Source organism: Dendrobates tinctorius, unplaced genomic scaffold (genome assembly GCF_039654945.1).
Source record: "Dendrobates tinctorius isolate UK_male_01 unplaced genomic scaffold, ASM3965494v1 ptg000007l, whole genome shotgun sequence".
Taxonomy (NCBI): Eukaryota; Metazoa; Chordata; class Amphibia; order Anura; family Dendrobatidae; genus Dendrobates; species Dendrobates tinctorius.
The window spans coordinates 43,943,599-43,964,511 of record NW_027361675.1 but is presented as its reverse complement, the minus strand read 5'-3'; the positions used below and the strand labels follow the sequence as shown (position 1 = coordinate 43,964,511).

At 47.0% G+C, this 20,913-nt stretch overlaps 1 protein-coding gene across 3 annotated transcripts in view; it reads right to left on the bottom strand.

The window, feature by feature from the left end:
• LOC141088097 (ras GTPase-activating protein 4-like) overlaps positions 1-20,913 on the bottom strand; it is a 255,740-nt gene that overhangs the window by 70,814 nt on the left and 164,013 nt on the right. For all 3 annotated transcript variants that reach the window (XM_073574034.1, XM_073574043.1, XM_073574053.1), the window contains exons 11-12: positions 18,794-18,858; positions 7,055-7,167 (exon numbers count right to left, since the gene is read on the bottom strand). In XM_073574034.1, the coding sequence (XP_073430135.1) occupies positions 7,055-7,167; positions 18,794-18,858 (178 nt within the window). The remainder of the gene's footprint in view (positions 1-7,054; positions 7,168-18,793; positions 18,859-20,913) is intronic.

Genomic DNA, 20,913 nt, shown 5'->3' with positions numbered 1-20,913 from the left:
GTGGGGACGATGAGGGCATGCACAAGCATTTTAGTAGATTGAGGAAGGGACGGATTCTGGAAATATTTTTGAGCTGGAGGCGACAGGAGGTGGAGAGAGCTTGGATGTGCGGTTTGAAGGACAGGGCAGAGTCAAGGGTTACTCCGAGGCAGCGGACCTCTGGTACGGGGGAAAGCGTGATGTTGTCAATTGTTATAGAAAGGTCGGGTAAGGAAGATCTGTGAGATGGGGTTAAGATGATCAGTTCAGATTTATCCACATTGAGTTTGAGGAAGCGAGAGGAGAAAAAGGAGGGTGCCCTCTGCAGCTTCTTTGGTAAGCGTTATAGCTTGCCGAACAAAGAGGGAACCGAACATATTCGCTCATATCTAACCTTTATTGGCTGACCGGAAAAATATATTTGCAAGCTTTATATATACACTGCTCAAAAAAATAAAGGGAACACTTAATAAACAGAATACAACTGCAAGTAAATCAAACTTCTGTGAAATCAAACTGTCCACTTAGGAAGCAACACTGATTGACAATTTCACATGCTGTTGTGCAAATGGAATAGACAACAGATGGAAATTATTGGCAATTATTAAGACACCCTCAATAAAGCAGTGGATCTGCAAGTGGGGACCACAGACCACATGTTAGGGCTGGCAGAACGCACCAAATTATAAAATAATAGTAGGTGCGTTCGCAGCCTGGGGTCCACCGTGCAGAGGTGGTACACTGCTGCAAAGTAAAGGTGGAAGTATAAAGCGGTGTGGGAAGGTCACATGTGAGTTAACGACACCCAGTGTGAACAGCAGCGACTCTGTTAAGTCACAGAGCCGTACTACCGCTGAACATAAACATCGGTAAACTCACAGAGCCCGGCCAAGGAGCGCACAGAAAGCGGTCACAGAACCCTGCCCCAAGGACACGGGGTGAGAGTCCCACTAGACCTTCTGAGCGCGCGGTGTCGCAACTGCGGACGCCGGTATAGATGCTGACTTCAGTGTGTAGAGCACGTGCACTGTGGCGTGCCGAGCCACTGGTGGAGACCAATGCCTGTCACTGACTCTGACCTACCTACACCTAAGCCTGGGCGCTTAACAGGCTAGGCTGCACAACACATGCGGCCGGCTCAGGGGGACACTATGGCAGTGTCTGATGACCAGGGACAAGCAGGAAGCAAGACAAGACAAAACGTAAGTGCAAGGTATCTTCATTAAGATCTTCAGGATTACATTCAGTGCAAACGTGAAAACAAGCAAAACGTGCAAGGTGCGCGTGCGGGCACGCCAAGTTCCATAGCATAGTATGTGCCAGGTGGCACGCCTAGGTACAGGTAAAGGCACAATGGCATCGGACTCCGGACCGCTGGTAACGATCGAGATGATCAAGGCATCAGGCTGCGGACATCAGCTCCGGACATCAGGCCGCAGTCATCCAGCTTACGATCTCTGGCAGCGATCGGCAGGTTCCGGGATCCGGCAGGCAAACCAGGGTTCAGGCAAGGAGGCATGACAGATATCCAGGCATGGTGCGTGTTAGGGAACACGCCAAGATCCAAGGCTAGGTGCAAGGCAAGGTGCGTGTGTAGGGGACACGCCAGGGTTCAAAGCGAGGTGCATGTGTAGGGGACACGCCAGGGTTCAAAGCGAGGTGCATGTGTAGGGGACACGCCAGGGTTCAAAGCGAGGTGCAAGGCAAGGTGCGTGTGTAGGGGACACGCCAGGGTTCACAAAACGAGACAGGGTGCATGTGTAGAGACACGCCAAAGCACAAGGTACAAGACAGAGTGCGTGTGTAGAGACACGCCAAAGCACAAGGTACTAGACAGAGTGCGTGTGTAGAGACACACCAAGGCACAAGGTACAAGACAGAGTGCGTGTGTAGAGACACGCCAAGGTCAGGGTTCAAGGCAGGGTGCGTGCTAGGAGCCACGCCAGGGTTCAAGGCAGGGTGCGTGCTAGGAGCCACGCCAGGGTTCAAGGCAGGACGCGTGCTAGGAGCCACGCGGGACGCACACCTCACTGGCCAGTGCACACGGCTGTAACGCCAGCACAAGGCACGACCTTGGCACAGGAGGCGGGCAAAGGAACCTTGGTGCTAGGAGCCACGCCAGGTTCAGGACAGGGTGCGTGCTAGGAGCCACGCCAGGGTTCAAAGCAGGGTGCGTGCTAGGAGCCACGCCCGGGTTCAAGGAAGGGCTGCGTGCTAGGAGCCACGCGGGATGCACACCTCACTGGCCAGTGCACACGGCTGTAACGCCAGCACGAGGCACGACCTTGGCACAGGAGGCGGGCAAGGGGAACCCACGCCGGGGTTCAAGGCAAGGACAAGGCAAGGAACAAGGCAAGACTAGGCAAGAAACAAGGTACGGAACATGGAGAGGAACATAGGCAGAAACAAAGCCAGGTCAGAGCGAGGACAGAGTCTAGCAGCGGAGCGTAGGCCGAAACCCAGAGCCGGGCCAAGGGAGAACCTTGGGACTAGACTTGGAAATGTGCAAGAGAGCACCAGAGGACAGAGTGTGGAAAACCAGGCTGAGACAAGAACATGAGAAGTACTACAAGGCTCAGAATAGCAAAGACCAGACATGGCGAAACAGGCAAGGCAGAGAACAGAGGAAGGACTACAAGTCAAAGAATAGCTAAGGCGAGACATAGCAAAACAAACTAAAGCAGAGAACAGCGGAAGGACTACAAGGCAAAGCAAGGCAAAGACAAACATGGCACGAGAGACAACATAAGACATGACACAAGACAAGAGATGGAATACGAGCACGGAGCGTGTGCAGAGACGCACTACAGAGCAAAGTGCAAGGGCACAGAGTAGAGGGCGCAACCCCACAGACCAAGACCCGTGCAGGGAAGCAACACAATAATCAGGCCCTGAGCAAAGGAAGGGGCGGCCTGATATAGGGCACAGCACCTCCTCTTCCGGGTCAGGACCAGGGGAGAACTTCATAGTTCAGATGCTCCAGAATCACAGAGAGCAGTCACATGATCAGGGTTTCAGACAAGACGAGATGATCACTGAACCAGACAGTGCAGGATCCTAGGAAAGGTCACATGATCAGAGTTTCAGACATGACGAGGTGATTGCAGAACCAGACAGTGCAGGACCTTAGGAAACGTCACATGATCAAGGTTTCAGACATGACGAGATGATTGCAGAACCAGACAGTGCAGGATCCTAGGAAACGTCACATGATCAGGGATTCTAGACATGACGAGAAGATCACAGAAGGCAAAGCAGAAACGCAGGCATCTTGCAGCTCAGCAGACATGAGGTGAGTGTGCACACTGCTCTAGGGAACAAGCAGGATAGCAGACACAAGGTGCGCGTGCACACCGCTCCAGGGGTTCATGAGGCAAAACAGACATGGTGGACGTGACAGCCAGCCTGCATTGCTAAAGGTGGACCAGAGGTGGCAGCAGCAAGCAAGCCCACAGTGCTGGTCTGAGCAGAGCACTGGGAACGACGAGTCTGCTGAGCAGGCTCCTCTGCGGCCAAAGGAGAATGGGAGACCGCCGAGTGCAAGGCTCGGGATTCCTGATGTGCAATGGCAGAAACCCAACGCCTAACACCACATCTCAGTACCAATGCTTTCTGGCTGATGTTTTGGTCAATTTGAATGTTGGTTGTGCTTTCACACTCGTGGTAGCATGAGACGGACTCTACAACCCACACAAGTGGCTCAGTTAGTGCAGCTCATCCAGGATGGCACATCAATGTGAGCTGTGGCAAGAAGGTTTGCTGTGTTTGTCAGCATAGTGTCCATAGGATTGAGATGCTTCCAGGAGACAGGCCAGTACACCAGGAGATGTGGAGGGGGCCGTAGGAGGGCAACAACCCAGCTGCAAGACCGCTACCTCAGCCTTTGTGCAAGGAGGAACAGGAGGAGCACTGCCAGAGCCCTGCAAAATGACCTCCAGCAGGCCAAAAATGTGCATATGTCTGCACAAACGGTTAGAAATCTACTCCATGAGGCTGGTCTGAGGGCCCGACGTCCACAGATGGGGGTTGAGCACATAGCCCAACACCGTGCAAGACGCTTGGCATTTGCCACAGAACACCATGATTGGCAAATCCACCACTGGCGCCCTGTGCTCTTCACAGATAAAAGCAGGTTCACACTGAGCACATGTGACAGACATGACAGTCTGGAGATGCCATGGAGAGCGATCTGCTGCCTGCAACATCCTTCAGCATGACTGATTTGGCAGTGGGTCAGTAATGGTGTGGGGGTAGCATTTCTTTGGAGGACCGCACAGCCCTCCATGTGCTCGCCAGAGGTAGCCATAAAGCTTCTGGGAGAATGTACTATCGACAGATGAGACAAAAATGGATTTTTTTGGCAAGTCACATCAGCTCTATGTTCACAAATGGAAAAATTAAGCATATCAAGAAAAGAACACTGTCCCTATTGTGAAACATGGAGGAGGCTCTGTTATGTTCTGGGGCTGCTTTGCTGCATCTGGCACAGGGTGTCTAGAATCTGCGCAGGGTACAATGAAATCTCAAGACTATCGAGGGATTCTAGAGAGAAATGTGCTGCCCAGTGTCAGAAAGCTTGGTCTCAGTCACAGGTCATGGGTCTTGCAACAGGATAATGACCCAAAACACACAGCTAAAAACACCCAAGAATGGCTAAGAGGAAAACACTGGACTATTCTGAAGTGGCCTTCTATGAGCCCTGACCTAAATCCTATTGAGTATCTTTGGAAAGAGCTGAAACATGCCGTCTGGTAAAGGCAACCTTCAAACACGAGACAACTGGAGCGGTTTGCTCTTGAGGAGTGGGCCAAAATACCTGTCGAGAGCTGCAGAAGTCTCATTGACAGTTACAGGAATCGTTTGATTGCCTCAAAATGTTGTGCAACAAAATATTAAGTTAGGGGTACCATCATTTCTGTCCAGGCCTATTTCATGAGTTTTATTTTTTTAAATTCTGTGGAAGCATGGTTGAAAAGCATTGTCTGACTTTGTTCGTTTTCATAGATTTTTTATTTATTATTACTTTTGTCAGATTCAAGTTATTCCTGTGACCATTGTGGATTTTTCTGTCATTAAACGAGGAGTACCAACAATTTGACCACGTGTGTATATATAGATTACAGTAAAACTGCCCTTCAGTGGATGAATTTCCTATTACAGTCGCCATTGTGGGAGGGACAATATACTAATAATTTTTTAAATGGTTATTATTAATTAGAAGAAACAAGATTTTTTTTTTACATACAAGCTACGTGCAACTTCACAACACAACTTACAATTACCTACTAAATCAGAACCTTTTACAGGAAGCTGCAGTAAGTAAGCATTGTCTGACCACTCTAACACATTTCCTAATAAATAATGCTTTAGCAACATAACACAATTTACTTGAAGTCAACTGCAGGTTAAGGATGGGCCAAACCCTCAGTTTATTGGATGTGTTTAGTAATTTACTGGCAGACTTAATAAGCTTTGCTGTTAGTTTAAGACCAAGAAATATACTTCCCTTTGCTCTTAAATTGATATTTTCCAAACAGTCAGCGGAAGGTGAAACATGCAACCTGTTGTCATTAGCTCATTGTTAAGGTTTACACAGAACTGTATGCAATAAGACTCCTAGAGACCAGTAGTGCATGTCGTATTAAAGTGATATGTAAAATACAAGGCCTCGAGGTGGAGTATATGCGTGTTATCACAGTAGTGTTTCTGATGTATGGCTGAAGCAAATCATTTTTTTGTACACTCTTTTAATAATACAGGTTTATCTGCAGCGCCATAGAAAACCACAGATAACACCATTTGTTATTACAGAACAATGAGCCGATGAGCTCTGCTACAGAAACAAACTCCGCTCTGTTACATCTGTATGTATGCACAGATCGATGATACAGAAGTAATGCGCCGTTTCCTAGCAGGTCAGAATGTCCTTCACAATATGAATCTCAGGAAGTCCTGATCATTTACACATGGTTCTGAAATCACAGAAGTGGAAAACTCCTGTAAAGGTTTATTCCCATGTTCATAAATTGGGATTTTTGGATAGGGCTTTTAAAAACAATCAATTTTGCCATTTACTGCTTATTAATTTTTTCAAGATACCATTTGTCTTTAGTTTACAGCTCGTTGTCTTGGAGACCAACCACCTCTGCCAGACAGCAGAAAATTAACAGTGGCTACAAGCTCTTTTCTTTGGAGCTTGTAAGCACAGCTTTGAGGCTGGGATTGCTGGAGTGCGCTGTTTCCTCTTAATCCTAGGCTGCTTCAGCACAGTGCTTACAAACTAGACAGCTGCAGTGGTACTATATGACAACTTGACACCCACTTGACGGGGATAATTGTACATCTGTGACCTTGTTCAAGTGTTATTTCGGACCATACACCTAATATTATATATTTATATAGCTGGCACTGGTGTAGGCGCTAGTCGTTTAGATTGTTTTACCAAATTGTTTTTAGGTATCTGGATTAATTGTGATCGATTTATTTACTCTCTTGTATACTGTTTAACATTAGTACATTCATGTAAAATGGTGTTCTGTATTATTGGTGTTCTGTCGGTTAAGCTATCCAGCAATAGGGTGCACTAGGGAACATAGGGAGTCGGGACAACCGTCGGTGAGCAGGGCGCCACATTGCGCTCAAGCTAGGGTGCCAAACTCCACAGCCAGGAAGGTTTATAAATTTAGGGTATCCAGAGGGTAAGAGAGACTTCGTCCACATGTTATTTATACCCTAGTTGTATCATCAATTTTGTTATTTTTGCATTCTTCTTGCATTATTGTCCACTAAGTGATAAACTTTTGATGACTAGGGGTTGGACCACTGATTCCCCACCAGTTCTGAGAATGGAGGTCGGCTATTTCATCTGTCATATACATAATAAATGAAGTGATGTTGTGCATGCTTGACCATCCTTCTATTCAACCTGAAGTCTCTAGAGTCCCATTCTCTGATCAGTGATTTCCAGCAATCAGCAACTTATCACCTATTTTTTGCAAAGGTGATAAATTATTATATGGGCCCATTCGTTAACCCCATTTTACACTCATTTCTAAAATCTTTTTGCACAACTTACCCTGCTTCTTTTATCTCTACTTTACTGGGATCAAGTTCAATATATTTTTTCTCTTCAAAGATACGATTTATTGTTGGTCCAACAACACTGTGCAGATATTGGGTTCCTGCCACCTATGAACAAAATAACATCTCAAATTAAGAAGAAAATAACAAACAAATATATTTCAAGAGAAACTGTCAACACATTTCACTACATAATCTGCATATACAGTGGCAAGGCATGTAAAACTTTGGGCACAATTGGTCAAAATTACTGTTATTGCGAACAGTTAAGCAAGTTGAACATGAAATTATATCTAAAAAGTCTAGTTAAAGATTGTACATTTCTTTTTATTTTAGGCAAAAAAATGTAATTTTTGTTAATTTTACAAACTACAAAAATGGAAATGAGCCAGTACAAAAGTTTAGGTACCCTTGGAGATTTTTGTGCTCAGATGACTTTGACCAAGGATTCAGACAATAATTAGCCTGTAAGGGTTTTGGCTTGTTCACTATCATCATGAAAGGCCAGGAGATACAAATTTCTCAGCTTTATAAAAACCCAGCCTCCTCTAACCTAAGCTTTATAAAAACAACAGCCATGGGTAGAGTGGAGCGAAACGGGTCGATCAATTTCAAAAGACGCCGACTTTCGCAAAAGTCGGGTTTCATGAAACGAAACCTGACCACAGCGTGAGGTCGGCCACGAGGTCGTCGACCATGGCGCCAAAGTCGCGTTTCAAATGATGCTTCAGCGCCCTTTTTCAACCAATGATGGAGGATGCACACTGTGGGCAACGCGATGACATAGGCAGCGGTCACCCCCATCTTTGAGAAGGGCATGCAAGTGATTGGCTTGCTTTGTGTGGCGTCACAGGGGCTATAAAAGGGCATGCACGCCAACCGCCATCTTACTTCTGCTGATCTCAGAATACGGAGAGCTGCTGCTGCTGCTGATTCTGTAGGGAGAGCGTTAGGCAGGGAAGAAGATACAAAAAACTGCTTCTGCTGCTAGCGATTTTGCCTGTACAACACACCAGTTAGTGTGCAGTGCAAGGGGAGGCTATATTTTGGTGCATCAGCTCTGTTGGTTATTAGGCTGCCTTATAAGGCTCCCTGATAGCTGCATTTCTGTTTGCACACTGCTGTGCACACTGCTTTTTTAAAAGCAAAAATACTTTTCATCTTCTTTTTTGCCCAGTTACCAAGCGTTCATTTTTCCACACTTTTGTGTGCAGCAGTCCTGCTTATTAGGCTGCCTGCTGCCATACTTGGGACTGAGAGCATCACTGTCAGCTTCCTAAAATCTCTAGGGAGATTCAAAGTCTCCCCAGTCCTATATAGACATTTTATACACCATCCAATTTCAGCCTGTTATATTGAGGTGTAATCTACACTGGGCCTGAGATATTATTTCAGTGTCCTCAAGTCTGTAGGGAGATTCAAATTCTTCCCAGTCCTATATAGACATTTTATACACCATCCAATTTCAGCCTGTTATATTGAGGTGTAATCTACACTGGGCCTGAGATATTAGTTCAGTGTCATCAAGTCTGTAGGGAGATTCAAATTCTCCCCAGTCCTATATAGACATTTTATACACCATCCAATTTCCACCAGTTATATTGAGGTGTAATCTACACTGGGCCTGAGATAATAGTTCAGTGTCCTCAAGTCTGTAGGGCGATTCAAATTCTCCCTAGTCCTATATAGACATTTTATACACCATCCAATTTCAGCCTGTTATATTGAGGTGTAATCTACACTGGGCCTGAGATAATAGTTCAGTGTCCTCAAGTCTGTAGGGAGATTCAAATTCTCCCCAGTCCTATATAGACATTTTATACACCATCCAATTTCAGCCTGTTATATTGAGGTGTAATCTACACTAGGCCTGAGATATTAGTTCAGTGTCATCAAGTCTATAGGGAGATTCAAATTCTCCCCAGTCCTATATAGACATTTTATACACCATCCAATTTCCGCCAGTTATATTGGGGTGTAATCTACACTGGGCCTGAGATAATAGTTCAGTGTCCTCAAGTCTGTAGGGAGATTCAAATTCTCCCCAATACTATATACACCTTGTACCTTGTTTTACAGTACCATATTGCTGGAGGCAGTGTGTTGGAAGAGGCCGTGGAAGTGGGCAGGGGTTGCCAGCTGGTAATGATGATGTTGGTGGTGGTGGATCTGCTGGTAGTGGCAAAAGCACAATAGCACCTAATGCAGGAGGTGTTGAGCCTGCGTCATCGTCTGGCTCCACAAGGCCTCGAAGGCTCCCTTTTCTGGGAGTAGGTAAACCGCTTTTAAAGCCAGAGCTTCAGGAACAAGTTTTGGCTTACATTGCTGACACAGCCTCCAGCTCTATCGCCTCCTCTTCTGAACTTTCAAAAAATAAAAGCACTGAGTCGTCATTGGAGGCTCATGGTCAGGAATCACACCTTTCCTTGTGTCCTTCACCCCTACCAAAAGTAAAGGATGCGACAGGCCACACTACAGATTACTCCATGGAGCTCTTTTCAATATACCATGCCTGAGTTATCAAGTCAAATCATGAATTACCCAGTCCAAGAATAATTTGAAATGGAGCGCACTGATGCACAGCCACTGCTAGATTTATCTGCTGGTACATTCACTCAGAGTACTACATTGTCCTCGCAGTGTACTGAGCCAGAATCTGACCCTGATGAAACTCAGGTGCCCCTTCCCGCATACTATACCACCTTGCATGGTGACACAGAGAAAGGTGCACATGACATTGAAGAGGAGGTGATGGATGACCCAGTTGTTGACCCAGATTGGCATCCATTGGGGGAAGAGGGTGCCGCTGCCAATAGCTCAGAAGAGGAGGAGGAGCATCCGCAGCAGGCATCGACATCGCAACAGCTGTTATCTGGCAGGCCCGGAGCAGTCCAAAAACGGGTTACAAAAACCAAAAGAGTTGCAGGACAGCTAGGCCAGACGGTCAAATTAGCACAGTGTGCAAGGCCTCAAAATGTCTTCCATAGTAGGAAGAGTGCAGTGTGGCACTTTTTTGAACAAAATCCTAATGATCAGGCAAAGGTTATCTGTAAGAAGTGCGCAAATTTGAATACCAGTTGCATGCTTAGACATTTAACCACATGCACTTGCAAGCGTGGATGGACTACCAAACCTCACGTACCACCTGTGCAACTGCTCCCAATGAAGGTAGTCAGCAACGCTACATCGTTTCCCCCACTGTACGCCCACCGTTTAGCACACCACCAGCAGCAAATGTTGAGGTGTCGTTGCAAGGCGAAAGCAGTCAGGGAATCACAATGTTATTGCTACGAAAGACTGAATCTAGGCCATCAGAAAGAACACAAACTCCATCACCATCATCAACCCTCTCTCAGTCCGCCATGTCCACCGCTAGTTCCACCATATGCCGCTCTCAAGTCCAGCTCACCCTACCAGAGACTGAGTAGGACAAGAAAGTACTCATCCTCTCATCCGCGTACACTGGGTTTGAACGCCCACATTACCAAACTAATCTCGTTAGAGATGATGCCCTACCGGTTGGTTGAAAGCGAAGCTTTCCATGAACTCTTGGCCTACGCAGTACCACGCCATGACCTACCCAGTCGGCACTTTTCTCGCAAAGCCATCCCAGCCCTCCACCTTCATGTGAAAGACTGCATTGTCCATGCACTCAAGCAATCAGTGAGTGGAAAGGTACACCTCTCAACAGATGCATGGTCCAGCAGGCATGGCCAGGGCCGTTACGTGTCCATCACTGCGCACTGGGTTAATGTGGTGGATGCAGGGTCCACAGGGGACAGCGGCGGTGGGACAGTGCTGCCTATCCCACGGTATAGGAAACAGTTGGCTGTAGGCGTTCGACCCTCCTCCTCCTCCAGAAGCGAAAGCTCGTCCACAGAGCGCAGTCGCACGAGCACTCCATCCGCAGCTGCCAGTGTTGCACACGAGGTGTCCCACTATCAAACAGCTAGTGGTAAGCGTCAGTAGGCTGTGTTGAAGATGATGTGTTTGGGCGACAACAGACACACCGCAGAGGTACTGGCCGACTACTTGCAGCGACAAACTGAGTCATGGCTGGGCGGCCTACATCTTGAGGCAGGCAAGGTAGTTAGTGATAACGGCCGGAATTTTGTGGCAGCCATAGCCCTTTCAAAACTCCGACACATACCTTACCTGGCTCACACCTTGAACCTGGTGGTGCAGTGCTTCCTCAATAATTATCCGGAGTTAACAGGCCTGCTCCAGAAGGTCCGAAGACAGTGCTCGCACATCCGCCGGTCGCCCGTAAACTCCGGTCGTATGCAGAAGCTGCAGCGATTGCTCCAACTTCCCAAGCACCGCCTAATTATCGACGTTGCAACAAGGTGGAACTCCACCCTGCACATGGTTGAGAGGCTGTGCGAACAGAGGAAGGCTGTAATGCATTTGTGGGAGGATACACGGCCAGGCACTTTGAGAGCAGACATGGAGTTGTCGGGTGTGCAGTGGTCGAAGCTAAAAGACCTCTGTAAAGTCCTTCAGTGTTTTGAGGAATGCACACGACTGGTAAGCGCAGACGATGCCATCATAAGCATGAGCATCCCACTTATGTGTCCGCTCATGCAAACTTTGACGTACATTAAGGAGCAGGTGTCTACAGCCGAGGAGGATGAGGAAAAGGAGGAGGGAAGCCTTGATGACAGTCAGCCATTGTCTGCTCCGGGACCTCTCCTGGACGAGGTAGAGGAATAAGAGGAGGAGGAGGATGATGGGGATTATTATTTAGGGGAGGATGCTTCTCGTGGGGCAAGAGAAAATGTTGGTGTGGCAAGGTCTGGTACATGGTTTGTGTGTAACTGGAGGGATGTGGATTTGCCAGAAAGTGCTCCTCCACCCAGCACTGGCAGTGCATCATTGACACATGGAACATTGGCCCACATGTCAGATTATGCCTTGCAGATCCTAGAAAGGGACCCCCGCATTGCCAAAATGATGAACGATGACTACTGGTTGGCCAGCATCCTGGATCCATGCTATAAAGGCAAATTCCAAAACATCATGCCACAGGAGAACCTTGACCTAATATTGGCTAACAAACAAGCAACTCTGGCAAACCGTTTGTTTGAGGCATTCCCAGCACACAGCAGCGGTGATGGTTCTCCAACGAGCAGTAGGGGGCAACATGGAAGAGGTTTTCGTGGTGCACACATCAGAAGTGGCGTTGGAGACAGGGGTTTCATGACCATGTTGTGGACTGATTTTTCAAGTTCCGCTCACACGACTGGTAATACTGCATCGATTGAAAGTGACAGGAGACAGCAGTTGTCAACTATGGTTTGAAACTATTTCTCGTCCCATATCGATGTTCTCCCTCACAGGTCATTCCCCTTTGACTATTGGGCCTCTAAACTGGACGCCTGGCCTGAATTGGCACAATATGCCTTACAGGAGCTCGCTTGCCCTGCTGCTAGTGTGCTATCGGAAAGAGTCTTCAGTGCTGCTGGCTCAATCCTGAAAGAAAAAAGGACCCATCTGTTGACCCAAAATGTTGATGATCTAACCTTCATTAAAATGAACCATGCATGGGTTTCAAAGGATTTTGTCCCACCTTCCCCTGATGACACATAGGTTGCCATAAAAATGGCTCGCTTTTGTCCTCCTCTTCCTCGGACTTCTCCAATTCCTAAATTTGCAGCGGCTGAATGTCCAACATCAACATATGCCATTTTTTAAACCTCCCTAACTGGGCTGCCTCCCCCCACATGGCCGGGGTCACCACCTAGCGCACGCAACCGTGCGAGTGCCATTGCCCTGGACAGGTGGGTGGGCCGACTCTTGGGCGCCGGCACTGGCACAGGGTCCCTCATAGTGCAATCAAGTGTCTCCGTCAGACACACCGGCGTACTATGAGGGGCCCAGTGCCAGTACCGACGCCCACGAGTGGGCCCCCCTTGCTTGGGCAGGGCCCCAGCATTTGCAATATTTACCTCTCCCTGCACCTCCGCTGTGTAGTCTGGGCTGTCAAATCCTTCCCTGAGACTGCCACTACAAATTTGGTGAACTGATAGATGATTGTTAAGACGTAGCTATGCCCTGTCCTGCTGGCCGGGCTCTAGTTTCAGATGATCAATGGCTTCCATTTCTTATGGACGTCGACTCACAATGAGATGCAGTGGTGGTTTATCATCAGCTTTCACAGTTTTCCTACTCACAGACGTGTGACATTCCTGCCCACATTTTTAAATGTGCCCTCTCATGCCAATCCAATAGAATCGCTTATAGCCTGTGGCTTCTGTCTTTTTCACTCCAAAGTTACCTGACAGATCATGATAGGCAGTGAGGACCATGTCTACATCTCTCCCTGTGATCAAAATTTGATGGAGATGAGTAACGGTGATGGGATCAACGGTACTGCGATACAGCAACCCTTTCTTCACAAAGAACTGTTTTCGCTGTCTCCACACACAAAGTAATTGAGGGTCAGCATCACCTCTGAGAATTCTCCCGGGAGTTTTTCCCGTGATTAGTAATTCCTAAATTTCTGCAATCACTCGACTTTATGTCTGTACTTTTATCCATCTCGTTTCCTCTTGCGGAGAGTCTGGACTGTCTTACTGAGACAGAAATATATATGAAGATTTAAAAATACCCCAACAGTATTTACTGGTGTACGCTTCAAAAACATTTCCTTTTTTCTACTTTTTAGATTGTTTTCTAATCCATACTGAGGCTGTGAGTGTCTTTGCTGGACTTCGGAAATAAACACGGTGATTTTAAATGTTTAAACTAAGCTATATACCTGTTATCCGGTGAAATTGTAACCTTTCTCAACTTTCTGCAATCTTGTCGAATTCATACTGTGCCTGAGGCCGTCTGAGTCTGCCTCCTGATTACAGATGAGTGGTGTTTGAGTGGAACTGTTGGCCAAGTTCAAATTCTAGCTGTTTTGGGCGGTGTTAGATCCATTCGTCGAACTACAACTCTTTGATTAAAATTCGGCTGTTCGAGTTTCCGTTCGAGAACGTTCCGTTAAACAAAAGCGTATCTTTTTTCTCACATTAATAATGGTTTTCAATGATAATAGACAGTTTTAGGGCATAGTAGCGGTGTCTGGTAGCCAGCTGTGTAGTACACCTGTGAAGTAGCTACACCGTGTGTGTTTCTAATAATTTTTTACCGCATATTGTCCTGAAAATCCTTTTGGGCCTAGTAACTGTGTCTGCTACTCAGAAGAGGAGCCCACCCGTGAACCGAGCTATGCCGCCTGTTTATGAAAGAACCAGTTTTTGACTGCGTTTACACCACTTAATACTTTGGGCCTAGTAACTGTGTATGCTACTTAGCAGAGTTGGCCACCCGTGAACCAAGTTATGCCGCCTGTTTATGTAAGAACTGTGTGCTACTCAGCAGAGGAGCCCAGCTGTTAAGCAAGCTACAGCACCTGTGGTTTGGACACTTAATTTTTTCACATTCTTTCTGGAATGCTGTTTAGGTCTAATTCCGGAATTACAGTTGACCTGCACTTACTGGGAAAACTTGTTCGCGGGGAAGAATTGTAATCCCAGATCCCCATCACTAACGGGGTTCGGTGTGTTATCCGTACCTGTAAGCGATACACGCTGGTCCTTTCATTGTAGCACGCGTGCAGCCCCGGACATGTAAGGGCATGACAGATCTGTTATTGGCCGATCTCGCGTGCCAGAGCCTCGCGTGTCCCTCTAGTAAGCTGGACGCAGACCGCGGGGGCATGCCTGAGTCTCGTTCGTTAACAGAATTAAGCTTGCAATCTGTGCAGCTTTTTTGTGGATGGCATGGTTGAGGTTGCCCGTGTTGAGTCCAATTAAGCCGCAGGCTCCACTCCTGGTGGTGCCCTTCTGGACATTCCTTTAAGGTTCAGCTTTGCAACCATACTGCCCCCGGAAACCAAACACTTTTCCTGACAGTGACATTCTGGTCAAAGAGCGCGATGACATCACGTCTGCACTCCCTCTGCCTAAACAGTCCAAGTGCAGAGAGATGGAAGATGGGGATGACGAGGAGTCCAGAGTACAGGGATTCCCTAGCGAGGAGACTTATTTAATTGTTTTAAAGGTTGGGAGCAATTTTTGGAGAGCACGATACTCTGGAGAATGTTATCTGGGGCCCACCATACACTGGAGCATTCCAAAGGTGGACATCAGTCACTGGAGCAGCATTTACAGGGCCCATTATACACTGGAGCATTAGAAATGGGGCCCATTATATATGGAGCATTATTTGGGCCTATAAGACACTCGAGCTTCATCCATGGTGAACAACATATACTGAAGCATTATGTGGAGCTCATCATATACTGTATGGAACATTATATGGAACCAATGATTCTGTATGGAGAAATATATGGGCCTCATTACTCTGTATGGCACACTATGCGGTGGCCATAATACTGTATGGAGGAATATACTGTCTGTTTTTGGAGCTATTGAAGAATTTAAAATGGATATCAGTCATGTGATGTAAGAACTGAAGTATTTTTCATTGTACTGTACCGCTATTTCTCTGCTGTATCAAAGGATCATGAATTGTGTCATGTGTTAAAGGAGCCCAGTGACACTCTTTGGCCCTGGGCCCACGAAAATCTGGAGCCAGCACTACCCCCCCCCCCACAACTTTAGCCAAATAACCCCCAGTTTTCAATGCCTAACTATTATTATAAAGTAAATTAAGGTTGACAAGCTTAAGGAATAAGAATTGATGTTTTTGGCATTAAAATGGGCACTCTAGGTGTGTTTCCTGTCCTCCACTCACTGCCAACTTTTCTTCCCCATTGACTTACATTGGGTTTCGTGTTTCAGTCGGACATCGACTTTTCACAATCATCGGCTAATTTTGTTCGACCCGACTTTTGCAAAAGTCGGGTTTTGTGAAACCCGACTCGACCTGAAAAAAGGCAAAGTCGCTCATCTCTAGCCATGGGTTTTTCTAAGCAGCTGCCTAGCACTCTCAAAATGAAAATGGTGGAGGCCTACAAAGCAGGAGAAGGCTATAAGAAGAAAGCAAAGTGTTTTCAAGTTGCCCTTTCCTCAGTCCAAACTGTAATTAAGAAATGGCAGGTAACAGGAATAGTGGAGGTCAATATAAGGTCTGGAGAACTAAGCAAAATGTCAGTGAGAACTGCTCAGTGGATTGCTAGAGAGAGAAATCAGAAACTCCACTTGACTGCAAAAGACCTTCAGAAAGATTTAACAGACTCTGGAGTTGTGTGTACATTGTTCTAGTGTTCAGAGACACCTGCACAAATATGGATTCATGGAAAAATCATCAGAAGAAAACCTTTCCTGCATCCTCATCATAAAATTCAAAGTCTGAAGTATGCAAAAGAACATCTAAAGAAGCCTGATGCATTTTGGAAACAAGTCCTGTGGACCAATGAGGTTAAAATAAAACTCTTTGGCCACAATGATCAGGAAACCAACCATTAAGCATGAGGGTGGATCAATCATGCTTTGGGAATGTGTTGCAGCCAATGGCACAAGGAACATTTCACAAGTAGAGGGAAGAATGAGTTCAATGAAATATCAACAAATTTTTGATGCAAACAAATCACCAACTGTAAAAAAGTTGAAGTTGAAAAAGAGGATAGCTTCTACAAATGGATAATGGTCCTAAAACCAGGGGAGATACTGTGCATATTCCCAGTGCATTCTGGGATAACTGAAGAGTCTCTGCCAGCTTAAAGAACACTGGATTTTGGTCGTTGCAGCTGAAAGGAGGACATCGGTAAACCGCGCACCTGCAAGGCCACGAACTGTGACTGCGCAAGTGACATACACGTCACCGCTATTCCCATGCATGCGCAGTAACAGCCACAACTGCGCACTCTACCCGCGAATATGCGGTAACGATGCGGCGTTAATTTCACCGCATTCTCGATGCGATAGCATCGGGCCTATTTCTAGTTTGATTATAATTATATCTAGCTGACAGGTTGCATGGATATATTTCTGTGACTTTATTTTATTTCTATGTATTTGTATGCTTTGGACTCATGTTTTGTCACTAGGGTCATATGTCCTGTATTTGTGCTTCTTTTAGCTACATTTTTGTATAATGCAAATATCTACCGTATTTTTCGCACTATAAGACGCACTGGACCATAAGACGCGCCCCGAATTTTCAGAAGGAAAATAGAGAAAAAATAATAATGTGTCAAATGGGGGTCCGTCTTACAGTCCGAATTCAGCTTACCAGGGAAGGGATCTGGCACAGGTGGAGGAGTGGTCACAGGGCTCATTCAGTGGTCCAGGCTGGTGCGGTGGAGGCGGCTCTGTGCTGGGGCAGTAGGGCTGTGCTGGGGCAGGTGTGCTGTGCTGGGGCAGGTGTGCTGTGCTGGGGCAGGTGGACTGTGCTGGGGCAGCTGGGCTGTGCTGGGGCAGGTGGGCTGTGCTGGGGCAGGTGGGCTGTGCTGGGGCAGGTGTTCTGTACTGGGGAAGCTGGGCTGTGCTGGGGCAGGTGGGCACTGTGGTGTGGAGGTGGTGGCGGGCTGTGCTCCGGTGCAGGGGTGGCGGCTCCGATGCAGGAGCAGCGGCTCCACCGGCATTTCTTCAAAGCCCGGAAGCCCCCGCACATCCGTTGCTGGCTGCCGCCAGGTTGCGGTGGCCTCCGGGAACATGAATGCCGGGAAGATGACCGCCAGTCCGGGGACGGCGAATGCTCAGATTCAGATCTCGTTGCCGAGATTTGAATCTCGTCTCCCGAGATCTCTTGGCTGGCTACAAAAAGTGTTTACAAGCTGTGATACTTTCAAAAGGGGGTGCCACTAGGTACTAACCATGCATGGAGCCCAAACTTTTTATTGGCCCATTTTCCGTTTTGCAATTTTTAAAATGTAAAAGAAGAAAAAAAAAAATATATATATATAGCATTAAAACACAAGGGAAATGTGTAATATTTAACTTGCTTAACTGTTCCCAATCACAGTAATATTGACAGGGGGTGTCCAAACTTTTACATGCCATTGTATTACTAAAGAGATCTTAGACCTGATGAGGCAAGTGTAAAAAATTCAACGATCCACATTAGAATGGCTGTATAACCATTTTTGAAAGTTTAATCTTGATATATGCTCAGATAGTCTGACTGACCACTGTGAGATTTCAGAAGCAACAGCAGGGAGGAGGGACACTGAGGAGCTTGTCAGTTAGGGTATGGGCTGTAGGTTGACTTTAGCTCATGAATACACTTGGACGCATGAGTTCTTTCACTATTTAGCTGGACTAAGGCTGTTTATTTTAATATGATTATACAGCCATTCTGAGCAATAGCCTCATGTACCGTACTTAATTTTGTGAAGTAACTTTGCAGTAAATGGCACCCATAAATTTGCAGTAATGGACAGGAGTATTTTACCAGCACAAAGTTGCAGAAATTGATATAATGTTAGAAACCTACTGAACACAAAACACAAATGATACATTCTGACAGCCTTCAGCCACTACTTTGAGATTAGGGGTTGGCTACCAGCCATGGAATTCAATAATAATACAGTGTATAGAAGGGTCATAATTTCCCCAAGTGGCAGCTGCAATCAGTCAGAATTGTAATTATTGTTCATAGTAGATGCAGAAGTTGCATAGTTCTCTTCCCGAAAACTGAGCTGTGACTACTATAAAATGTCTGAAGTAATGAATTAGACCAAAAATCATGATGATAAAAGTATTCATTGTGAGTTGTCACCTGCTAACAAACACATTAGGCAGGTACAATACAAACTGAAGAGAAACAGACAGCTTACCTTAAGAAATGATTCCATAGACTTAGAAGCCAAAGAGTTACTTCTGAATAATGTGTTTGGTTCATCTGTCGTAATAAGATAAATAAAAAGGAAAGCTTTGTTATATGAGACAGCAGAACACCTACATACAGAAAACCTTTACCAACTAATAATTGTAACAATTATGAAGATACTATGGAATCTGACTGCATAGGATAAGAACGAATATGAGACCAAAGCTGTGACAAAATAAACTGTATTAAGGCTACTTTCAAACTAGCGTTCTGAGGCGCAGCGCAGGGCTGCCGCTAAGCTCTGCCCCTGGCCACGCCTCCTCCGGTCAGATCCTCCTATAGGCGCATGACGCTGCATGCGATCAGCGTACTCTCTATTTAGCGTTGGGTACGGTGGCCGTGCGCTGGTATGATTTTGCCGGCGCTTGCGCCCTTTTGGCGCTCCGCCGAGCGCACAACAACGCACCGTGTTGCATTTTTGTGCGCTCGGCGCAGCATCAAAAGGGCGTTGTCATGATCCAGGGTGGATCTGACAGATTAAATGCACAAAGTAACCTTTTTTTTCCCTTTGGCTGTGTGCCAAAGGTGGTTTTGCCCCCGGTGGCCATTAGGGTCACTGCACTGTGGTGATTTCAGTAGTTTTCCCCCCCGGTGGCCATTAGGGTCATTGCACTCTGGTTACCTTAGTTTGTGCACGTGATTATGTAACAGGTGTGATTGCTCTATAAAAGAGTATCAGGTGTGTTAATCCCTGGTGGGTGATAGTTCCTCATTTGCAAGCAAGCCTCGGTAAAGAATGGAGCTGAAGGAGAGTCACGGGCAGCCCAGTCAGAGTGCTGGATTGGCAGCTATGGTGTCTGCAAGGAGGGCTGGAATTGCTTGGTGGAGTGGCAGCTATGGTGTAGAGCTGCACTCAGAATGCTGGACTCGGTTGCGGAAAGCTGGACTCAAAATGTTGGACTCTTTGGCAGAAAAGCTGGACTCATTTGCTGGACTCTGTTTCTGGACAGCTGCACGCAGGTGGACTCTGTTTGCTCCAAGGCTGCACTATGGTGCTGAGAAAAGTCCAGGACAACTCAGTTAGAGTCCTGGAGTGGCAGCTATGGTGTCAGCGAGGAGTTCATGGCAAGCATGGTGGAGCAGCAGCTATGGTGTCAGTGAAGAATTCTTGCAAAGCTTAGTGGAGTGGCAGCTATGGTGTAGAGCTGCACTCAGTTGCTGGACTCTTTTGCTGAAGCTGCACTCTGGTGCTGAACCCCGTTGCTGGACAGCTGCACTCAGGTGCTGGACTCCGTTGCTGGACAGTGCACCCTGATGTTGGACACGGTGGAGGAAAAGATGCACGCAGGTGGTGGGCTCTGTTGCTGGGAGTGTGAGCAACAGAGGAAAGCCAAGTGGTGTTCCCCTGTTTTGTCACTTTTCCTTATGTGTGTTTGGTGCAGTGGTGGGATTAGTTTCCACACCGACCAATTCCCTAGCGAGGGTTTAGGTGCAGGGCGAGTCAGGGTTTTTAGGTTCCTGATCGGCGCCCTGTGCGGAACCGGCCTAGGGAACGTTAGGAGTGTAGAGACACTGACTCAGGGGAGTGCAGGAGGTCTCCACTTCCCCGTTCCCTATCGCAGGGTCGCCATTGTTATTGTTACCCAGGTTTTCCCTATTCCCCTGTCTTATTGTATTAGTTATCACATAGGACAATTACACGTGCCGCGTCCTGTTGTATCAGTTACCGGCCTGCTGGCCGTGTCACTCAGAACGGGGCACGTGACAGGCGCAAGCACCGGCAAAATCATACCATCGCATGGCCAGCATACCCAACACTAAATATAGGGTACGCTGATCGCATGCAGCGTCATGCGATCATAGGAGGAGCTGATCGGAGGAGGCATGGCCGGGGGCGGAGCTTAGCGGTGGCCCTGCGCTGCATCTTAGAACGCTAGTCTGAAAGTAGCCTAACAAGGAAGGTATACAACATAAACTAACAGAGATTATCCTGAGATTAGAGCGAAGTGCAAACAGCACAAATCGAAAATGTCCAGCAACTACGTTAAATGAAGCTGAGTGCGACTGGCACTTACCGTATATACTCGAGTATAAGCCGACCCGAGTATAAGCCGACCCCCCCCAATT